This window comes from Mobula hypostoma, chromosome 4 (genome assembly GCF_963921235.1).
Source record: "Mobula hypostoma chromosome 4, sMobHyp1.1, whole genome shotgun sequence".
NCBI lineage: Eukaryota > Metazoa > Chordata > Chondrichthyes > Myliobatiformes > Myliobatidae > Mobula > Mobula hypostoma.
Genome location: NC_086100.1, coordinates 153,763,736 through 153,788,286, shown reverse-complemented (window position 1 = coordinate 153,788,286; position 24,551 = coordinate 153,763,736). Strand labels below are relative to the sequence as shown.

General features: G+C 39.8%; 1 protein-coding gene across 3 annotated transcripts in view; it reads right to left on the bottom strand.

The window, feature by feature from the left end:
• The window catches only part of hgsnat (heparan-alpha-glucosaminide N-acetyltransferase), a 92,270-nt gene that overhangs the window by 5,381 nt on the left and 62,338 nt on the right, over nucleotides 1–24,551 (bottom strand). For 2 of the 3 annotated variants that reach the window (XM_063046756.1, XM_063046754.1), the window contains exons 11-16: nucleotides 21,047–21,162; nucleotides 19,707–19,828; nucleotides 12,439–12,565; nucleotides 9,768–9,854; nucleotides 5,288–5,365; nucleotides 5,109–5,179 (exon numbers count right to left, since the gene is read on the bottom strand). In XM_063046756.1, the coding sequence (XP_062902826.1) occupies nucleotides 5,109–5,179; nucleotides 5,288–5,365; nucleotides 9,768–9,854; nucleotides 12,439–12,565; nucleotides 19,707–19,828; nucleotides 21,047–21,162 (601 nt within the window). The remainder of the gene's footprint in view (nucleotides 1–5,108; nucleotides 5,180–5,287; nucleotides 5,366–9,767; nucleotides 9,855–12,438; nucleotides 12,566–19,706; nucleotides 19,829–21,046; nucleotides 21,163–24,551) is intronic. The other variant, XM_063046755.1, reaches the window with a different exon arrangement.

The following is a 24,551-nucleotide window of genomic DNA, read 5'->3' as shown; positions in this document are numbered from 1 at the left end:
TTGAGCAGCGGTGCCCTGGGGCAGAGGCGCTGGCTATCCACTCTATCTATTCCTCTTAATATCTTGTACACCTCTATCATGTCTCCTCTCATCCTCCTTCTCCCCAAAGAGTAAAGCCCTAGCTCCCTTAATCTCTGATCATAATCTATACTCTCAAAACCAGGCAGCATCCTGGTAAATCTCCTCTGTACCCTTTCCAATGCTTCCACATCCTTCCTATAGTGAGGCAACCAGAACTGGACACAGTACTCCAAGTGTGGCCTAACCAGCGTTTTATAGAGGTGCATCATTACATCACGACTCTTAAACTCTAACCCTTGACTTATGAAAGCTAACACCCATAAACTTTCTTAACTACCCTATCCACCTGTGAGGCAACTTTCAGGGATCTGTGGACATGTACCCCCGAGATCCCTCTGCTCCTCCACACTACCAAGTATCCTGCCATTTACTTTGTACTCTGCCTTGGAGTTTGTCCTTCCAAAGTGTACCACCTCACACTTCTCCGGGTTGAACTCCATCTGCCACTTCTCAGCCCACTTCTGGAACCTATCAATGTCTCTCTGCAATCTTCAACAATCCTCTACACTATCCACAACACCAACAACCTTTGTGTCGTCTGCAAACTTGCCAACCCAGCCATCTACCCCCACATCCAGGTCATTAATAAAAATCACGAAAAGTAGAGGTCCCAGAACAGATCCTTGTGGGACACCACTAGTCACAATCCTCCAATCCGAATGTACTCCCTCCACTGCGACCCTCTGCCTTCTGCAGGCAAACCAATTCTGAATCCACCTGGCCAAACTTCCCTGGATCCTATGCCTTCTGACTTTCTGAATAAGCCTACTGTGTGGAACCTTGTCAAATGCCTTACTAAAATCCATATAGATCACATCCACTGCTCTACCCTCATCTATATGCCTGGTCACCTCCTCAAAGAACTCTTATCAGGCTTGTTAGACACGATCTGCCCTTCACAAAGCCATGATGACTGTCCCTGATCAGACCATGATTCTCTAAATGCCTATAGATCCTATCTCTAAGAATCTTTTCCAACAGCTTTGCCACCACAGACATAAGGCTCACTGGTCTATAATTACCCAGACTATCCCTACTACCATTTTTGAACAAGGGGACAACATTCGCCTCCCTCCAATCCTCCGCTACCATTCCCGTGGACAACGAGGACATAAAGATCCTAGCCAGAGGCTCAGCAATCTCTTCCCTCGCATCGTGGAGCAGCCTGGGGAATATTCCGTCAGGCCCCGGGGACTTATCCGTCCTAATATATTTTAACAACTCCAACACCTCCTCTCCCTTAATATCAACATACTCCAGAACATCAACCTCACTCATATTGTCCTCACCATCAAGTTCCCTCTCATTGGTGAATACCGAAGAGAAGTATTCATTGAGGACCTCGCTCACTTCCACAGCCTCCAGGTGCATCTCCCCACCTTTATCTCTAATCTGTCCTACCTTCACTCCTGTCATCCTTTTGTTCTTCACATAATTGAAGAATGCATTTGGGTTTTCCTTTACCCTATTTGCCAAGGCCTTCTCACGCCCCCTTCTTGCTCTTCTCAGCCCCTTCTTAAGCTCCTTTCTTGCTTCCCTATATTCCTCAATAGACCCATCTGATCCTTGCTTCCTAAACCTCATGTATGCTGCCATCTTCCACCTGACTTGATTTTCCACCTCACTTGTCACCCATGGTTCCTTCACCCTACCATTCTTTATCTTCCTCACCAGGACAAATTTATCCCTAACATCCTGCAAGAGATCTCTAAACATTGACCACATGTCCATAGTACATTTCCCTGCAAAAACGTCATCCCAATTCACACCCGCAAGTTCTAGCCTTACAGCCTCATAATTTGCCCTTCCCCAATTAAAAATTTTCCTGTCCTCTCTGATTCTATCCTTTTCCATGATAATGCTAAAGGCCAGGGAGCGGTGGTCACTGTCCCCGAGATGCTCACCCACTGAGAGTTCTGTGACCTGACCTGGTTCATTACCTAGTACTAAATCTAGTATGGCATTCCCCCTAGTCGGCCTGTCCACATATTGTGACAGGAATCCATCCTGGACACACTTAACAAACTCTGCCCCATCTAAACCCTTGGAACTAATCAGGTGCCAATCAATATTAGGGAAGTTAAAGTCACCCACGATAACAACCTTGTTATTTTTGCACCTTTCCAAAATCTGCCTCCCAATCTGCTCCTCTGTATCTCTGCTGCTACCAGGGGGCCTACAGAATAGCCCCAATAGAGTAACTGCTCCCTTCCTGTTCCTGACTTCCACCCATACTGACTCAAAAGAGGATCCTGCTACATTATCCACCCTTTCTGTAGCTGTAATAGTATCCCTGACCAGTAATGCCACCCCTCCTCCCCATTTCCCCCCACCTCTATCCCTTTTAAAGCACTGAAATCCAGGAATATTGAGAATCCATTCCTGCCCTGGTGCCAGCCAAGTCTCTGTGATGGCCACTACATCATAATTCCATGTATGTATCCAAGCTCTCAGTTCATCACCTTTGTTCCTGATGCTTCTTGCATTGAGGTACACACATTTCAGCCCTTCTACCTTATTGTCTTTACACCGTTTATTCTACTTCTCTTTCCTCAAAGCCTCTCAATATGTTAGATCTGGCTTTACTCCATGCACTTCTTTCACTGCTCTATCGCTCTGGGTCCCATCCCCCTTGCAAATTAGTTTAAACCCTCCCGAACCATGCTAGCAAACCTACTTGCAAGGATATTGCCCCCCCCCCCCCCCGAGTTCAGGTGTAACCCATCCACTCTGTACAGGTCCCACCTTCCCCAGACGAGATCCCAATGGTCCAAAAATCTAAAACCCTGCCCCCTGCACCAACTCCTCAGCCACGCATTCAACTGCCATCTCCTCCAATTCTTACAATCACTGTCATGTGATTGGCAGCAACACTGGCAGCAATCCTGAGAATGCCACCCTTGAGGTCCTGTTCTTCAGCCTTCTGCCTAGTTCCCGAAACTCACACTTCAGGACCTCATCCCTCTTCCTGCCTATGTTGTTTGTACCAACATGTATCATGACTTCTGGTTGCTTTCCCTCTCGTACCAGGATGTTGTGCACCCTGGCCAACACTAAAATGGAAAAGAGGGGATTGCAGATTACAAAAAGCTTGTTCAAGATCAATACATCTACAACTCAGTTCAAACCAATAAAGAGTGCTGGCATTTAGAACAATGAGGGGGAATCTATCTGAAATCTATCAACTACTGAAAGGCCTAGGTAGAGTGGATGTAGAGAGGTTTTTCCTCGTGGAGGGGAAGTTTCGAACCGAAGGGCACAGCCACAGAATACAAGGAGGTCCCTTTAAAACAGAGATGACGAGAAATTTCTTTAGCCAGAGGGTGGTGATTCTGTGTAAATCATTGTCACAGGCAGCCAAGTCATTGGGTATATTTAAAGAGGAGGTTGATAGGTTCTTGATTAGGAAGGGCCTCAAAGGTTATGGGGGAAAAAGGCAAGAGAATAGGGTTGGGAGGGTTAATACATCAGCCATGATTAAATGGTGGAGCAGACTTGATGGACTGAATGGCCTGATTCTGCATCTATGTCTTATGGCTTTATGGTCTGATAAAATTGTTTCTTTTTGTGACTTCCAGAGGTTAGAGTTGAGGAGGAGAGATTGGTCATTACTTATTCATGTCCCTCATAAGCCAACTACCCCTCCAGCCATGTTTAAAAGTGGTCACAACCAAATCATAATGATACAGGAATCTACAGATACTGGGATCTGGAGCAAAAAAAAAGAAACAAACTGGAGGAAGAAGTCGGGATTGAGTAGTATCCAAACGGGGAAGGAATTTTCGATGCATCAGGTCAAAACTCTGTATTAGGACTAACCAAATCATGTCCTGGATACAATTCTTTAAAGGTGTTCATCTTAAAATGTCTGTTCACATTAGAGGCAAGATTCACAAAATATGTACTTAACTCTATTATCCTACAAATCTTCAGCATCTAGGACCAAGGTCCATCCTATTGCCAGACCGGTTATCAAATTATTATACTACCTGCCACCTAATTATACACAAGATAAAAGACTTCCAATCTAAAAACAAATGTCCTGCAGGAATTCTATGCCTAAGGTCCCAATCCCATTTCTAAAAGCTGCTTCCTCAATCTCAGTTTCATTCTCCACTTTGAGAAGCTAAGTTTCAAACCCATATCCTTGTAACTTCCTCATTCCTGAAGTTTAAAAACTGTTACCACATCCATCATGCATCATACAACACCCCAACCCTCAACAATACTTCAGCAACTTCTAATACACCTCTATCTCCACCAGCATTAAAACACTCATCTCTATGCACAAAACTCCAATAGTCATATTTGTCATCTACCTGAGTTTTACAAGGTCCAATGTGTCAAGCACTCTTGCATTGGCCAGTCTTCCTAAAACCTACCTCCTTTCCTTATTCTGAAAATTGTCAATAGTTACTGGGACCTAGATTTCAAAATCCTGACTCTTCTCTTCACATTGTCTGCAATCCACCGTCTATGTTGGACCCACCGACTCTTCCTGCACTACCTATTCTAATCACCTTGCTCAAAAACACACGCTTCTTTCACACTCCATGACTGGTCAGTAACCCTTCACTCTGCAAACCCCCCCAATCCCAAATTTCTCCAGAACACTCAATCATAACCGACTCACTTCCCTCCATCTTCAACTGCACCTTGCAGACCTCACTTTAACGGCCATTCAGAATTGTTATTCAGCTCCCATCACCCACTTTGGTTGGACACTGGCCACAAAAAGTGAACTCAAGTGAACAACATATAGTCCTGGCATAACTGTAAATAGTGACCACAGCCTATTGCCAAAAGAACTCTGGTAACCCCAACTCTAATTGGGACAACTCAAATTCTTCTTTGGTATCCTAGCAGTGCAATCTAGATCACAGCATCACTAAACCTGCTACAGTCAGGACAAGTTAGCTATTCACTCAAAAATTGTTTCTACAAATATATCGGTCATACTGCATGGGAATAATGCCAATACTTGCAGGAGTTCTGCCATCTCATGTTGAATACAACAACGTACATACCACAAGTTCTTGTTGACTGGAATGAATCCATGGTCTTTAGAGCATTTTGTAAGGATAGCTGAAATAACACCCTGCAGGCATCAAATCAGAACACTGTTAGACAAACAAGGAACATTTCAATAACCAGATGCTCTCTACTTGATCTAATGAAAAGTCTTTTATGTTCTACACATACTTACCAGCAGGATGCTCCAAAATAAAAATCTAAGCATAATCTGCTTGTTTTGACCTTTGTAAATAAGAAAAATCTTTCCAGCCTGCAGAGAAAGAAAACCATGACAAACCATACCATATATTTTTGTGAAGTTGCACATATTGAAACAAAAGATGAGATAGGCTGCACATACTTGTCTCTGTACTCAACCACTGGGACACTAGAAAGCTACTTACTTCCACATCCCCTTATCTAAGATGTGTTAGCATTGGAGAAAGTCCAGAGGAGGTTCACAATAATTATTCCAAGAATGAAAAGATTAACTTATGAGAAGTGCTTGATGGCTTTGGGCATATACTCGCTGGAGTGTGGAAGAATGGAGGTGGGGGGGGAGAAATCTCATTGAAACCTATCAAATATTGAAAGGTTCAGATAGAGTAGATGTGAAGAGGATGTATCCTATAGTGGGCAAGTCTAGGACCAGGGGGTACAGCCTCAAAATTGAGGGACGTCGATTTAGAACAGGGATGAATTTCTTTAGCCAGAGGGTAGTGAATCAGTTGAATTCATTGCCACAGATTGCCAGGTCATTAAGTATATTTAAAGTGGAGGATGAAAAGGATAATAAATCAGCCACGATGGAGTGGCAGAACAGACTATGACAAATGGTCCAATTCTGTTCCAACGTCTATGGTCACACAACAAAGTGAGTGAACTTCAAAGGATTCAAAGGAACATCATAAGGTCATAAAGATAATCAAAGTCTATTTTTTCTCCCCATTCCAAGAACAAATAAGCCCAGGCCATGTAAGCATAGATGGCTATTCTTATGCTAACCTTTTTAAATAGTTTGCCACAAATGTATCTAACTTTCCAGCCTGCAGAGAAAGAAAACCATGACAAACCATACCATATATTTTTGTGAAGTTGCACATATTGAAACAAAAGATGAGATAGGCTGCACATACTTGTCTCTGTACTCAACCACTGGGACACTAGAAAGCTACTTACTTCCACATCCCCTTATCTAAGATGTGTTAGCATTGGAGAAAGTCCAGAGGAGGTTCACAATAAATCAAATTAAAGCGGCTAGGTGTGAGGAGGTTAGTTCACAACAGAGGGATGGGAACCAGTGCAGAGAGACAGAGGGGTGTAAAGTGAGCGTAGAAGCAAAAAGTACAAAGGGGAAAAGTAAAAGTGGCAGGCCGACAAATCCAGGGCAAGCATTAAAAAGGGCTAAGAGAGTTGTAAAAGAGTGCCTGAAGGCTTTATGTGTCAATGCAAGGAGCATTCGTAATAAGGTGGATGAATTGAAAGTGCAGATTGTTATTAATGATTATGATATAGTTGGGATCACAGAGACATGGCTCCAGGGTGACCAGGGATGGGAGCTCAACGTTCAGGGATATTCAATATTCAGGAGGGATAGACACGAAGGAAGGGGAGGTGGGGTGGCGTTGCTGGTTAAAAAAGAGATTAACGCAATAGAAAGGAAGGACATAAGCCGGGAAGATGTGGAATCGATATGGGTAGAGCTGCGTAACACTAAGGGGCAGAAGACGCTGGTGGGAGTTGTGTACAGGCCACCTAACAGTAGTAGTGAGGTCGGAGATGGTATTAAACAGGAAATTAGAAATGTGTGCAATAAAGGAACAGCAGTTATAATGGGTGACTTCAATCTACATGTAGACTGGGTGAACCAAATTGGTAAAGGTGCTGAGGAAGAGGATTTCTTGGAATGTATGCGGGATGGTTTTTTGAACCAACATGTCAAGGAACCGACTAGAGAGCAGGCTATTCTGGACTGGGTTTTGAGCAATGAGGAAGGGTTAATTAGCGATCTTGTCGTGAGAGGCCCCTTGGGTAAGAGTGACCATAATATGGTGGAATTCTTCATTAACATGGAGAGTGACGTAGTTAATTCAGAAACAAAGGTTCTGAACTTAAAGAGGGGTAACTTTGAAGGTATGAGACATGAATTAGCTAAGATAGACTGGCAAATGACACTTCAAGGATTGACGGTGGATATGCAATGGCAGGCATTTAAAGGTTGCATGGATGAACTACAACAATTGTTCATCCCAGTTTGGCAAAAGAATAAATCAAGGAAGGTAGTGCACCCGTGGCTGACAAGAGAAATTAGGGATAGTATCAATTCCAAAGAAGTAGCATACAAATTAGCCAGAGAAAGTGGCTCACCTGAGGACTGGGAGAAATTCAGAGTTCAGCAGAGGAGGACAAAGGGCTTAATTAGGAAGGGGAAAAAAGATTATGAGAGAAAACTGGCAGAGAACATAAAAACGGACTGTAAAAGCTTTTATAGATATGTAAAAAGGAAAAGACTGATAAAGACAAATGTAGGTCCCCTGCAAACAGAAACAGGTGAATTGATTATGGGGAGCAAGGACATGGCAGACCAATTGAATAATTACTTTGGTTCTGTCTTCACTAAGGAGGACATAAATAATCTTCCAGAAATAGTAAGGGACAGAGGGTCCAGTGAGATGGAGGAACTGAGCGAAATACATGTTAGTAGGGAAGTGGTGTTAGGTAAATTGAAGGGATTGAAGGCAGATAAATCCCCAGGGCCAGATGGTCTGCATCCCAGAGTGCTTAAGGAAGTGGCCCAAGAAATAGTGGATGCATTAGTGATAATTTTTCAAAACTCGTTAGATTCTGGACTAGTTCCTGAGGATTGGAGGGTGGCTAATGTAACCCCACTTTTTAAAAAAGGAGGGAGAGAGAAACCGGGGAATTATAGGCCGGTTAGCCTAACGTCGGTGGTGGGGAAACTGCTGGAGTCAGTTATCAAGGATGTGATAACAGCACATTTGGAAAGCGGTGAAATGATCGGACAAAGTCAGCATGGATTTGTGAAAGGAAAATCATGTCTGACGAATCTCATAGAATTTTTTGAGGATGTAACTAGTAGAGTGGATAGGGGAGAACCAGTGGATGTGGTATATTTGGATTTTCAAAAGGCTTTTGACAAGGTCCCACATAGGAGATTAGTGTGCAAACTTAAAGCACACGGTATTGGGGGTAAGGTATTGGTGTGGGTGGAGAATTGGTTAGCAGACAGGAAGCAAAGAGTGGGAATAAACGGGACCTTTTCAGAATGGCAGGCGGTGACTAGTGGGGTACCGCAAGGCTCAGTGCTGGGACCTCAGTTGTTTACAATATATATTAATGACTTGGATGAGGGAATTAAATGCAGCATCTCCAAGTTTGCGGATGACACGAAGCTGGGTGGCAGTGTTAGCAGTGAGGAGGATGCTAAGAGGATGCAGGGTGACTTGGATAGGTTGGGTGAGTGGGCAAACTCATGGCAGATGCAATTTAATGTGGATAAATGTGAAGTTATCCACTTTGGTGGCAAAAATAGGAAAACAGATTATTATCTGAATGGTGGCCGATTAGGAAAAGGGGAGGTGCAACGAGACCTGGGTGTCATTATACACCAGTCATTGAAAGTGGGCATGCAGGTACAGCAGGCGGTGAAAAAGGCGAACGGTATGCTGGCATTTATAGCGAGAGGATTCGAGTACAGGAGCAGGGAGGTACTACTGCAGTTGTACAAGGCCTTGGTGAGACCACACCTGGAGTATTGTGTGCAGTTTTGGTCCCCTAATCTGAGGAAAGACATCTTTGCCATAGAGGGAGTACAAAGAAGGTTCACCAGATTGATTCCTGGGATGGCAGGTCTTTCATATGAAGAAAGACTGGATGAACTGGGCTTGTACTCGTTGGAATTTAGAAGATTGAGGGGGGATCTGATTGAAACGTATAAGATCCTAAAGGGATTGGACAGGCTAGATGCAGGAAGATTGTTCCCGATGTTGGGGAGGTCTAGAACGAGGGGTCACAGTTTGAGGATAGAGGGGAAGCCTTTTAGGACCGAGGTTAGGAAAAACTTCTTCACACAGAGAGTGGTGAATCTGTGGAATTCTCTGCCACAGCAAACTGTTGAGGCCAGTTCATTAGCTATGTTTAAAAGGAAGTTAGATATGGCCCTTGTGGCTACAGGGGTCAGGGGGTATGGAGGGAAGGCTGGGTTCTGAGTTGGATGATCAGCCATGATCATAATAAATGGCGGTGCAGGCTCGAAGGGCCGAATGGCCTACTCCTGCACCTATTTTCTATGTTTCTATGTTTCTATGTAAACTATCAAAAATAAATTGAGTGTTCTGATTTGAGGAAGCTTTAGATTCCCAGGTGGAAAGAGACATCAGCAGCAGCAGCTGTCTGTCCACTAAACTTATTATTGACTAGGAGTCATAAGGAAGCTCCACCAACTGTGATGAATGAAGTAACTTCCAATGCTTCACTGCTGGAATCCAATAAAACATTAAATATCTTCTTCAGACTGGAACAATGTGTGGAAACACATTATAAGGATCGCACAAAGAGCCACATGGGTGCATCTCACATCAAGACAACTAACTGCTTCTGGACTCACTGGACAAAGAACCTCCAGAGTCAGTGTAACTGAAAAATGTTGATACCTGTAGTCCTAGAAATGTCATCACAATTGAATTGATTAGTCCCAGCAGGTTCTCTGGATCAAAAGGCACTGTTGTCTTATAAAGTCTCTTAAAAAGAAAAAAAAACATTTGGATGTTGACTACAACCCTGATAAAAAAAAAGCCTTGAAATATTTTAAAACAGAATAAAAAGGCATCATCCACAGTCCTAACATGGAAAGGTCATGTTAGCAAAGATTTCACAGAACATGGGTCATGCTCAAATGGTTTATTTAATTGTGTTCTGGTGCTCCTCTTTCAACTCTTCCCTTTGTGGCTATTCTTACAGTAACTTTCAGGGTATACCTTTTCGCACAGAGCTTGACTGAGACCAAAAACAGCATTTCAACATTGGAGTAATTATCTTCCATTAGTTTCAGTCAGAATGTAATTAGCAGAAAACAGTAACGTGAAGTAGATCTTGACCACCCTCCTACCCCCTTATTTCTCACCATTTTTTCCATCATGTACATTTTTTGCTTGTTAATTCAGCTGGAAGATCCTTCTCAACATGTGGCATTCGCTGAAGTACTATTTGGGCCCAATTTCTTGCTATATTTAGAGTTATTAAACTAGGGTCACTTATAAATTCCTCCAAACATTATTCTCTGGCCCAGCATGTATAATCAAAATAGAACACCCATTTATAGTGATACAAGGCCCACACTAATCAAGTCCAATAAAAGTCACGTCAACCATCGAGATTTGTATCTGCCTCAAAAATATAGACCATTGTTCAGTCTCATTCAAACTAAAGAGTCGCTAAGGAAGCAAACTTTCTGCAAAGAGTCTAAGTAGTACTTCAGGTGATGCAAGATCTTAGAAACATAGAAAATAGGTGCAGGAGTAGGCCATTCGGCCCTTCGAGCCTGCACCGCCATTCAGTATGATCATGGCTGATCATCCAACTCAGAACCCTGTTCCAGCCTTCCCTCCAGACCCCCTGATCCCTTTAGCCACAGGGGCCATATCTAACTCCCTCTTAACTATAGCCAATGAACTGGCCTCAACTGTTTCCTGTGGCAGAGAATTCCACAGATTCACCACTCTCTGTGTGAAGAAGAGTTTCCCTAATCTCGGTCCTAAAAGGCTTCCCCTTTATCCTCAAACTGTGACCCCTCGTTCTGGACTTCCCCAACATCAGGAACAATCTTTCTGCATCTAGCCTGTCCAATCCTTTTAGGATTTTATACGTTTCAATAAGATCCCCCCTCAATCTTCTAAATTCCAACGTATAAGCCTAGTCGATCCAGTCTTTCATCATATGAGAGTCCTGCCATCCCAGGAATCAATCTGGTGAACCTTCTTTGTACTCCCCTCTATGGCAAGGATGTCTTTCCTCAGATTAGGGGACCAAAACTGCACACAATACTCCAGGTGTGGTCTCACCAAGGCCTTGTACAACTGCAGTTGTACCTCCCTGCTCCTGTACTCGAATCCTCTTGCTATGGTATGCCAGCATACCATTCGCCTTTTTCACCGCCTGCTGTACCTGCATGCCCACTTTCAATGAGTGGTGTATAATGACACCCAGGTCTCGTTGCACCTCCCCTTTTCCTAATCGACCGCCATTCAGATAATAGTCTGTTTTCCTGTTCATGCCACCAAAGTGGATAACCTCACATTTGTCCACATTAAATTGCATTTGCCATGAATTTGCCCACTCACCTAACCTATCCATGTGCTCCTTCCATGTGCTAAAGTGTCCTTGGGACTTTACACATGGTTTTATCAAATAAAACTTAACTCTGAGCCTCATACAAGAGATGCTAGGACATATGCCTAAAAGCTTGATCAAAGAGAGAGATTTTATGGTATGTTTTAAGAGAGAGGAGCATTTGGGGAAAATGTGTTAGGATTTTTGACTTTGGCAGCTGAGGCATAAGCAGATGTGTCTGAGGGCAAGATGAGACTACAGAGCTAGGAATAGGAGAGCTGAAAAAATAATTAAATGTTTATAAAGAAATTTAAAACTGGGTCTTTAATTAACCAGACCACCATTAATTTAGGTGATAGACGAATAAGACTGGATGAGAGTTGGGACATGCAGTAGTTTTACTTGACTTCAAGCTCGCAGAGTAAAAGGCTGGTCTGAGATGGTGGAATACACAGGTCCAGAAGCTATAAAGATATGTGTGATGCTTTTGGTATCAGATGAGCATTGTTGATTTTTTTAAAAATGTTCTTCGTGGTCAGGCGATGAAAGGCTCATAAGCATCTAAACAGCTCTCAAAAGCACGGTGTCAAGGAGATGGAAATACTGTCTTCAATCAAGTAGACATGATTTTCCTTTCACAAATCCATGCTGACTTTGTCCGATGATTTCACCGCTTTCGAAATGTGCTGTTATCACATCTTTGATAACTTCCCCACCACCGATGTCAGGCTAACTGGTCTATAATTCCCCAGTTTCTCTGGAGCAGATAACCATGGAACACCATCATGTTGTTAGGTATGGAGAGATCAGTACTCTCTCATATGCCATATCAAATCTTACCACTTTGCCTTAAAAATCAAATACATGATAATTATACTGTGCCATTATAGAAAATTAGACCCTCTTTCTGATTAACCACAGAAGTAAAACTGTGCTTGAATGAAAAAGTGCAATTCTTAAAATGTTACTGAATTGTAAAATCCAGCAGGTGCTTACCGCACAAGAGGGGTGTTGGTAGATATGGTTCTTTCCAAAGACCAGACGATCAATGTAGCCTGCTGCTCCTCCAGTGCAGTTTGCAAACTGTCCAAAGTCTCCAATCCCTCCAGGGCCAAGGTAACCCCTGACAAGCAACACATCCTCTTACTTAGATACAAGTTTAACAGCTCCAACAACCTGGTTATCATCTCTGCATAGGGTTTGTACATGCTTTCTCTGACCAGGTACGTTAATGGTGCACTGTAAATTATTCTCAATGTACATGGGTGACAGGAGTATTGGACGGAATTGATAGGCATGCAAGAGAATACGTGACTGAGAAAATAAGGGTATGGAACCAATGGGAATGCCAAGACCAAGCTTAGCCTTTTTATGATATAAAATGAGGATTTGGTGGCTCATCCTAGAAAATTAGAAAGCTTCAATCTTGACTTGGAATTAAACAATCATACAAAGCCTGGAGCAAACAAAAAAATAGCAAGCTGCTAGAGAAGCTCAGAGAGATAGTAGACATTTCAACTTAAGACCCTGTATCAGGACTAAGAGTGTAAAGCGGACAGCCAATCTCTTTCATTCTTACACTGTAGTCCTGATGTAGGGTCACTATCTTTTTACCAGAAAAAGACGTCAACTCTGACATCAAGAAGTTAGATTTTCTTCGGCTGAATATTAACATTTGAAAGAACTCCTGAATAAAATATCTCCAATTGAAAGAATAATCAGGAGGCAGAAAAGCAAAAGACTTTTGCCTAACCTCCTGCACAATCAGGGGAATAGCCTCTTCAAACATTACAACTGAACAATCACAGAATCGGGCGTCACGTGATGATGTGGGATTGAGACGTGTAAATTCAGCTCTCCCGCAACAAATCAGTAAAGTACCGTTTAAATAAAACAAAGTTGGTAAATATTTTTTGAAAACTATTGATAAACTTTGTAAGACTACTTTACGGTGTGCCTCCTAAACCGCAACAAAAGAAGTCTGCTGTTGCGAAGCAGCCGCGAGACGGGAAGAAAAAAGGGCCTACTGCAACGATGGAGCCTTGGACTCAGGTTGGATCTCCTTCAGTAGAACAGGGAGCAATGGCGGTGGCAGAGGTTGCTCCGAAGAAGACAACGGAATTGCGCATGTGCAAAGAAGACCGCATGCGCAAATCGACACAGCGCAAACTACAAGAACCAACACCCACTGCAATTGAAAATGACTCAGAGTCAGAACTGGATTCTGCAGAGAACACAGATGAAGAAGAGGAGGAAGAATTGGAAGCGAGTGGAAGTAAAGGAGATGATAGAGATGTAAGAGAGGCTGTATTGCATTCAACGGTTGAATTAAGGAAAGTAAGAGAAGAGCTTAGAGACACGAAGAGATGCTATAATAAAGTTATGGAAAGACAGGACAAAATGGAAAAGAAGCTTCAGAAGATGGAAAGAGAAATGGGGCTTATGAATGATAGAGTGGAAAAAACAGAAAATGATTTGCTTGTCTGGAACTCGGAAAGAAACCGACTCTTGGAGAAAGTGGACATGTTGGAAAACTTCAGTAGACGTAATAATATAAAAATTGTTGGTCTTACAGAAGGTATGGAAGGAGAAAAGCCAATAGAATTTTTTCAAAGATGGATCCCGGAGGTTTTGCAAATGGGAGAGGAGGCTCGATCAATTGAAATTGAGCGGGCACATAGAGCTTTAAGACCAAAACCAAAAGATGACCAATATCCACGATCGATTTTAATAAAATTCTTAAGATTTCAAGATAAGGAAAGGATTCTACAGGCGGCTGTTCGAGCTGCCAAAGATAGAAAAGGGCCATTGATAATTAAAGGGAAAAGAGTTTTTTTCTACCCTGATATAAGTTACGAACTTTTGAAGAAAAGGAAGAAGTTTAATCCAGTGAAAAAAACCCTATGGGAGCATGGTTATCAATTTATACTGCGTTATCCTGCAACTTTGAAGATTTTTTTGTCTGGTGGAGAAAAAAGATTTTTTGATGACTACCAGAAAGCAGAGCAGTTTGTGCAAGATTCTCTGAATATTCACCAGATACAAGAACAAACTCAGGAGAGCGAGATAGAATGAAGATGAAGATTGGGTTTAAGAATGGATTTGTTGGATTTTTGAAGCTGGATGAAAGTATAAATATAGTATTAATTATATGAGGGGGGTAAGAAAGGTTAATACTGGAGGAAATTAGCTGGGAATAATAATACTAATTTTGTTTATATATATATAAAACTTTTTGTTGCGGGGAGCTGGAAGAAGCACTGATCGATTGCTACGTTAATCATGTGTGCAAGCGTGGCTTTTGCCGCGACCCGTAAAATGGAGGGGGGTAGTGTTGTGTATCTTTTCATTCACAACATTAGTGGGGGGGTATTTTGTTTTTTCTTTTTTTTTCTATTTTTTTTTCTTTTTGCCTGGAAGGTTGGGGGGGGGGGGGAAAACACATAGCATCATGGTGAAGTTTAAAGTGATTCCCCAAGGAACTATGAGAGTTGAGAAGATAAGTAATGTTTTAGATTGGAGTAACTTTGTTAAGAATAATGACTAATTTATTGAATTTTTTTGAGTTTTAATGTTAATGGGCTTAATGGACCAGTGAAAAGAAAAAGAATCTTAACATATATTAAAAAAATGAAGATAGATTTAGCTTTTTTACAGGAAACGCACCTAACAGAAACAGAACATCAGAAACTAAAGAGAGATTGGGTGGGTAATGTTGTTGCGGCCTCACTTAATTCAAAAGCGAGGGGAGTAGCAATTTTGATCAATAAAACGTTACCAATTAGGATACAAAATGTAATAACTGATTCTGCGGGGAGATATGTGATTATACATTGTCAACTTTTTTCCGAACTATGGACTTTTATGAATATTTATGCACCAAATGAAAATGATGCAAAATTCATACAAGAAACTTTTTTGAATTTGGCGGATGCACATGAAAAAATATTAATTGGAGGCGACTTCAATTTTTGCTTAGACCCAGTCTTAGATAGATCAACCAAGGCTGTTATAAAATCGAAGGTAGTAAATCTAACTTTATCATTGATGAAAGATTTAAATTTGATTGATATATGGAGAAGAATCAATCCTAAAGAAAGAGACTATTCGTTCTATTCCCATAGGCATAAAACTTATTCAAGGATAGATTTTTTTCTATTATCAATGCATATTCAACACAGAGTGAAAAATATGGAATATAAAGCAAGAATATTATCAGATCATTCTCCTTTATTAATGACAATAATAATGGCTGATAAGGAAGAAGTGGCTTATAGATGGAGATTTAATTCAATATTATTAAAACGTCAAGATTTTTGTGATTTTATGAAAAAGCAGATTCAATTTTTTTTGGATACAAATTTTCATTCAGTGGAGGATAAATTTATATTATGGGATGCGATGAAAGCATATCTTAGGGGACAGATAATAAGTTATACGTCTAAAATTAAGCAAGAATATATGGCAGAACTAGATCTATTGGAAAAAGAGATTACAAGAATAGAAAAAGAATCACAAAGATATATGTCAGAAGAAAAACGAAGACAACTTGTCAATGAGAAGTTACAATATAATACACTTCATATAGAACGGAAAAAGCAATTATAAGATCTAAACAAAGGTATTATGAGTTAGATGAGAGAGCACATAAAATTCTTGCCTAGCAGTTGAAAACAGAACAAGCTTCCAAAACAATAAATGCAATTAGAACAAGGGCAAATAAAATATCTTATAAACCTCTTGAAATAAATGAAACCTTTAAAAATTTTTAGTCTGAATTATATCAATCAGAATCTCAAAACGATGTTAATGAGATAGAAAGGTTTTTATCACAAGTTTCTCTTCCAAAATTGAATTTGGAAGAACAGAGGGGATTAGATATGCCTTTTACATTAAAAGAAGTTGAAGAAGCTTTAGGATCACTTCAAAGTAATAAATCTCCAGAAGATGATTTTCCACCTGAATTTTATAAAAAATTTAAAGATTTATTATTTCCTCTTTTTATGGAACTAATACGTCAAGCAGAAAAAATACATAAACTACCAGAATCTTTTTCAACAGCGATTGTAATAGTATTGCCAAAAAAGGACAGAGATCCTATGAAACCAACATCATACAGGCCTATTTCTTTATTGAATACGGATTATAAAATAATAGCAAAAATTTTATCGAATAGATTATCTAAATATTTACCAAAATTAATACATATGGATCAAACAGGATTTATTAAAAATAGACAACTGGCAGATAATGTAACTCGGCTACTCAGTATAATTCATTTGGCACAAAAAAGGGATGAGAAGAGTATAGTAGTAGCTTTGGATGCAGAAAAAGCATTTGATAGATTAGAATGGGATTTTTTATTTAAAGTATTAGAAAAATATGGGTTAGGAACATCTTTTATAAATTGGATTAAAACTTTAAATTCTAACCCTAAAGCTAAAGTAGTGACAAACTCTCAAATTTCAACACTATTTCAGCTAAAAAGGTCAACTAGACAAGGTTGTCCACTATCATCTGCTCTATTTGTATTGGCGATAGAGCCATTAGCAGAACTAATTAGATTGGATCCAGATATTATGGGTTTTAGAGTTAACCAAGAGGAATATAAAATTAATCTTTTTGCCGATGATGTTTTGATCTATTTAACAAACCCACAACATTCGTTACATAAATTATCTTCTTGATTGGATGAATATGGGAAGGTATCAGGTTACAAAATAAACTGGGATAAAAGTGAAATTTTGTCTCTTACTAAAGGAGACTATAGTCAATGTCGATTAGTAACCCAATTTAGATGGCCGGTAAATGGTATAAAGTATTTAGGTATAAGACTTGATAGTGATGTAAAGAATTTATATAAATTTAATTATTTACCACTATTGAAAAAAATTCAAGAAGATCTTGACAAATGGATGATACTACCAATAACATTAGTAGGTAGAGTCAATGTTGTAAAAAGGAATATATTTCCGAGATTACAGTATTTGTTTCAAACATTACCAATACAATTGCCACAGAAATTTTTTCAAGAGTTAAATAAATCTGTGAGAAAATTTCTTTGGAAAGGTAAAATGTCAAGAATATCATTGGAAAAACTGACATGTAAATTTAGGTTAGGAGGGTTACAACTTCCAAACTTTAAAAATTACTCTAAAGCAAATCAACTTAGATTTATTGCATCTTTTTTCGATGATTAAAAACCAGCATGGATTAAAATAGAATTAGACAAGATAGGAGAAAATAAACCTGAAGATTTTATATATAAATGGGAATCTAAATGGATACGGGAAAAGAAAGAATCTCCTATATTAACACACTTGATTGATCTATGGAATAAGATAAATGTTGATAAGGAAACACAGAAATCTCTATTAGCAAGGAGACCTTAATTTCAAAACAGACTTATTCCTTTTACAATGGACAATCAACTTTTATATAATTGGTACCAAAAAGGGATTAAATTTATAGGAGATTGTTTTGAGCGAGGTATATTGATGTCATTTGAACAATTAAAGGATAAATATAAAATATCTAATAATACTTTCTTCTGCTACTTTCAGTTAAGGGCTTACTTAATAGGTAAGCTGGGTCAAACAATGTTTTTGCCAAAAGCTAATGAAATTGAAATTTTAATTCAAAAAGGGAAAATTTAAAAATTTATTTCTTGTATGTATAATTTGATTCAAGAACAGACAATTAAACAAGGAACCCATAAGTCAAAGCAAAAATGGGAAACAGATCTGAATATTAATATTGATGAAATAAATTGGTCAAGACTTTGTCTGGACAGTATGACAAATACAATAAATGTTCAACTTAGATTAGTACAATATAATTTTTTACACCAATTATATATTACACCACAAAAAATAAATAGATTAAATTCAAATCTATCTGATAAATGTTTTCGGTGTAATCAAGAAATCGGTACTTTTTTACATTCTACTTGGTCTTGTTTTAAAATTCAACCCTTTTGGATAAATTTAAGAGTCTTATTGGAACAAATTACTGGAATTCAACTTCCACATAACCCTGTACTATTTCTATTAGGTGATATTGAAGGGATAAAACCAAAACTTAAATTGAATAAATATCAGAAAGAATTTATAAAAATTGCATTGGCAGTAGCTAAGAAGACTGTAGCAGTTACTTGGAAATCTGATTCGTATTTAAGTATGGATCGTTGGAATAATGAAATGGCTAGTTCTATTCCACTTGAAAAAATTACTTATAATTTAAGAGATAATTATCTAACATTCCTGAATATTTGGCGCCCTTATTTACAAAAGATAGGATGTCATATTTAAGTGCTCCGACAAAGAATTTGGTTACTTGGGGAAAATAACGAATAATTATACCAAATTTATTTTGAATCCCATGGAGCATGTGGAAACCTTCCAATACCCAGGCGGCTCTTCTTTTTTTTTCTCTTTCTTTCTTTTAGGTAGGACTATATATATGGGGGGGGAGGGTTAAGGGGAGGGGGGGTGGGTAGATTTTATCTTTTCATGTATTCTTTTTGAAAACTCAATAAAAATTATATTAAAAGACAATCACAGAATCAAAATACTAGAGCTTCTCACATCACTACAGTGTGGGAACACCAACACACTATTGTAGTTCAAGGGAAAAGCTTCACACCACATTCTTAAGGCAAATCCCAGCAACATCCCACAAAAGTGCATTAAAACAGGTTGCAGTCTATGGAGTATACAGTATATGCATTACAGAGTGAAGATGACAGAAGGGGGTCAACTGCATATGGGTTAGTTGGGAATGTAAATCATCAACAATAATCGAGAATAACATATTATTTGGATTACTTAAATAGCGGCATGATGACTGAAAAACACCATAAGGCTGTTAGGCTTTCCCGTAATCAAGCAGGTTTAGTAACTGGATAATTATGAATAAAGGAGGCTAAATTCCTCCTTTACAACAGAGGATGTTTCTTAAATGATAGCTTGGTCTTAAGGACAAAGGATAAATCAGTGGGGACAGCTCTGTTAAATACTGTATATCAGCACTCTAGATCCCCATTCCTACTCATCAGCCCCAGATAACTTAAAAATATAGCAACACTGGAAATTTATCAGTGTACAGGAGAAATAATATTGATAGGACGGAGGACCACCTCCAGCCTTTGTGCAGCTTAGGAACCAATATCATCCTGCTTCTCACCTTGCCTATTGGTAAATTTAATCTAATGGAAAAGAAATTAGTTATTCCACTGCAGAAATCACAGAAAAACAAGTACTTACTGTGGACAACCTGGTACAGGCAACAGTAATGTTAGACACAGCCAAGCACACTCCAATAGCAAAATAAAGATCCACTGGGGCCAGTAGATCAAAACATCCCTGGCTGGAGACCACAAGTTGTCCTATGAAAATTAAAAAGCATATTAAAAAAAAGGCTATTGCAAGAACAATTTGTGCCTTTAAGGACCAAGAATCATTAGTAGAAAACTTTAATGAGGCCAATCATCAACAACCTCAAAAGTCAAAAATCTTCCAAGTCCAAGCCACTTTCTAAAACTGCATAACTTGAGGAAAACAGAAGTTAAGCAATCATAAACACTAGAGATTATGCAGATGCTGGAAATCCAGAGAAAATGCTGGAGGAGCTCAGCAGGTCAAGTAGCATCTATGGAAAGGAATAAAGAGTCGACATTTCGAGCCAAATCACTTCCCAAAAAAAACGGCAGTCTTTTTTTCCCCCCCTATAGAAAGAATATATTGCAATTTCATGGTCACTTTTACTGACACCAATTCCTCGTTTGTCAATTTCTTTCAAATTAGTAGTCAAATTTTCAAATTGTCATGGTAGGAACTAAACTCATATTCAAGCCTGTGAATAACTAGCCCTTTAGTCTATCTCTAAATGATTATCCCCATGCTCCTACTACTGTGACAACAGTAAAACCATTCTCCAAACAGAACTTGCAGTGTACTTGTAAAAGAGCCAGACTAACATTCTACAATTCATTATGCCATCACAACCTACTCAGTGAACTAAGTGCAACAATACAAGTATAAAATACTGGAGGAACTCAGCAGTCCAGGCAGCATCTATGGAAAAAAGTACAGTCGACGTTTCAGGCTGAGACCTTATTCTTTTTCCGCAGATGCTGAATGGTCTGCTGAGTTCTTCCAGCATTTTGTGGGTGTTGCTTGGATTTCCAGCAGCTGCAGATTTTCTCTTGGCAGCAATACAAGTGGAAGGTTAATTCTTTTAGCCAGATCCCTGCTTTCCTAGCCAAACTAACTAGGTAGGAACAAGAGCAGTGCCACAAAAAAATGTTGTTACGAAACACCCTCCTCCAGCAATTTCACCCAATGCCCTTAAGCAGGACTTATAGGAACAGTTGCCAATTTCATGCAGAAATTTATGGCTATATATTTTTTTTAATTCATAACTTGAAAATGAGATTTCTTAAAATATATGTACACAACAAATAGAATAATTTGCGAAGAGGCAATTTTCAATGTTACAAGTTTCAGTATTGGTGTTCCAGAACTGAAACCAAAAAAATAATAAAGATGAAACACTCAACCACTAAAGCAAGGTAAGGAGAAATGTATCAAAACTTTTTTTTTACCAAAGCAAGACTTTCAGGATATACTTTTCCACACAAAAGCTCCAGGACAGCAACCACACCATACGAAAGACCTAGCCTCTGAAGCACACCAGGAATCCTCAGAGTATCCCAGGAAACTACAGGGAAAAAAGCAGCAAAGAAATAGAAGAGTTCCTCAGACTGTCAATAATGAACAACTTTGCCAGTGGTATCACTCTGTTTGGAATGAGTTCTAAATATACTTACAAGCTATCCAGGACAGGACACATCTGTTTCAAAAATGGTATTTCCATTACTACACTAGTTCTCCAATTATATTTAAATTAAATATGCTTCTAATCAGCTACTTATCCTACTTATAGTATGTTACAAAATATTTTGGATAATGCGATTTTAAGTTGCCTTGATGAAGCACCTGTACAATATAATTTATTTCTCTTTAGGATAAACCAAGGACTGAAACTGGAAATGTTTCTGTTTACTTACAGTACAGGTCCTTCAGCCCACAATGTTATATTGAGCTTATAACTACTCCAAGGTAATCTACCTTTCCCTTCCACCTAGCCCTCCACATTACCATCATCCATATGCCTATCTAAAAGTCTCTTAAATGTCTATAATGCATCAGCCTCTATCACTACCCCTTAACATGGTATTCCATGCACCCACCACTCTGTATTAAAACCAACATCCAAAATCAGAATCAGGTTTATTATCACTGGCATGTGACGTGAAATTTGTTAACTTAGCAGCAGCTCAATGCAATACATAATATAGAAGAGAAAAAATAATAAAATAAAAATAATAAGTAAATCAATTACAGTATACATATATTGAATAGATTAAAAACGTGCAAAAATCAGAAATACTGTATATTAAAGTGAGGTAGTGTACAAGGATTCAATGTCCATTTAAGAATCGGATGGCAGAGGGGAAGAAGCTGTTCCTGAATCGCTGAATGTGCGCCTTCAGGCTTCTGTATCTCCTACCTGATGGTAACAGTGAGAAAAGGGCATGTCCTGGGTGCTGGAGGTCCTTAATAATGGACACTGCCTTTCTGAGACACCGCTCCCTGAAGATGTCCTGGGTGCTTTATAGGCTTGTATCCAAGATGGAGCTGACTAGATTTACAAGCCTGGGCAGCTTTTTTCAGTCCCCCCTCTACTTTCCTCCAATCACCTTAAAATTATGCCCTCTCATATTATCTATTGCCACCCTGGGCAAAAGGCAGTGGCTGTCTACTGTACCTATGTCCTCTTATTATCCTGTATACTTCTATCAAGTCACCTCTCATCATCTTTCACTCCAAAGAGAAAAGCCCTAGCTCACTCAACCTATTCTAATAAGAAACGTTCTCTAATTCTCACATTGTCCTGACAAATCTCTTCTGCACCTTCTCTAAAGCTTCTATAATCCTTCCTATAATGAGTCCACCAAAACTGAACACAACATTCCTAGTGTGTTCTAACCAGAGTTTTATAGAGCTACAACATTACCTCACAGCTCTTGAACTCCATCCCCTGAAGGCCAACAAACCATATGCCCTCTGAACCACCCTATCAACTTGCACGGCAAATCTGAGTGATCTATGGAAGTGAAACCCAACAGCCCTTGGCTCCTCCACAACGCCTAGAATCATGCCATTAACCATGTGTTTTGCCTTCAAATTTGAACTTACAAAGAGAATTACTTCATACTTCTTTGGGTTGAGAACTCCACTCTGTCACTTCAGTCCAGCTCTGTATTCTGCCAGTGTCCCTTTGTAACATGGATCACTATTCACAGAACACTACAGCAGTGGTCCCCAACCACCGAGCCGCGAGGACACCATATGATTTGGCAATGTGAACTGATATGAGTCAGCTGCACTTTTCCTCATTCCGTCATGCCCACTGTTGAACTTGAACGCACGCGAGGTCCGCAAGAATATTGTCAATATTAAACCAGTCCACAGTGCGCAAAAGGTTGGGGACCCCTGCACTACAGCACTGAAACTGCCCTTTGACCTATCTAGTCTATGCTGAACTACCTTTATGGCCAGCAAAATACAAAGGCATCTTCACAAACTCCCACAGCCTCCAATGATCCTGTGATTTCAAGCTCTGAAGCCAATGTGACAGCATCCTTCAGGAGGGTGAACCCATGAAAAGCATCAGCCTGGATCCGTTACCCAGCCAAGTATCGAAGACCTGGGGTGATCAACTGGCTGGTGTGTTCACTGAGATCTTTACCCTCTTGCTTTGATGGTCTGAGGTACTCAGCTGCTTCAAGCAGGCAGCAATTATACTGGGGCCCAAGAGGAACATGGTAACCTACCTCAATTACTGTCGTCCAGTGGCACTTAGATCCACTGTAATGAAATGTTTTGAGACGGTGGTGAAACATTTCAACTTCTAAAGGAATGACTTGGATCTAGTCTAGTTTGCCTCATGTCACAACAGGTCAACAACAGATGCCATTCCATTGGCTCTTCACTCAACCTTGGAAAATCTGGACAGTGAAGGCATATACATCAAGAAGCTGTTCACTGACTACAGTTCAGCATTCAATACTATCATCCCCTCAAAACTAATCAACAAGCTCCAAGACCAAGCCCTCAACATCTCCTTGTAAAATGGATCACTGATTTCCTCACTTGCGGACCCCAGTCACTTCAGATTGGCAACAACAGTTCCTCCGCAATCACCAGCAGCACAGGTGTACCACAAGGCTCTTTTCCCTCTACACTCATGACCGTGAGGCTAAGCACAACTCCAATACCATATTTAAGTCTGCGGATAACATACTGTCATCGGCCAAATCACAGCAGATATGGTTGCATCACTGCCAGATATGGAAACAGCACTGCTCTTGAAGGGAAACATCTACAACAGGTAGTGGATACAACCATGTTCACCATGGGTAAAGCACTCCCCCACAATTGAGCACATCTACAAGGAACGGCGTCGCAAAAAACAGCATCCACAATTAAGGACGTCTGCATTCAGCCCACACTCTCTTCTCACTACTGCCATCAGGAGGAAGCTACAGGAGCTTCATTACCCACACCACCAGGTTCAGAAACAGTTATCATTCCTCAACCATCAGGCTCTTGAGCCAGAGGGAATATCTTCACTCACTCCAACACTGAACTGTTCCCACAACCCATGGACTCACTTTCAAGACTCCTTCATTTCAGGTTCTTGATATTTATTACTATTATGTTTTTATTTATTTTTGTTTTGCATAGTTTATCTTTTACACATGGGGTTGTTCATCTGTCTTGAGTACAGTTTTCATCGATTCTGTGGTGTTTCTTTGTTTCTACTCTGAATTCCAGTAAGAAATTCAGGATTGTATATGGGGACATATGTACTTCGTTAACAGATTTTCTTTGAACTTGGTCCTCAATTCCCTGTTCCCTCAAAACTATCTTATACTTCTATTGGGAAAAGAGAATCCGGTTGGTCTTTACTGGCAAATTAGACCTGTGAATACTCAAGACTCCTACACAGTAAACTCTGTAGTAAAGTGGATAAGATCATGA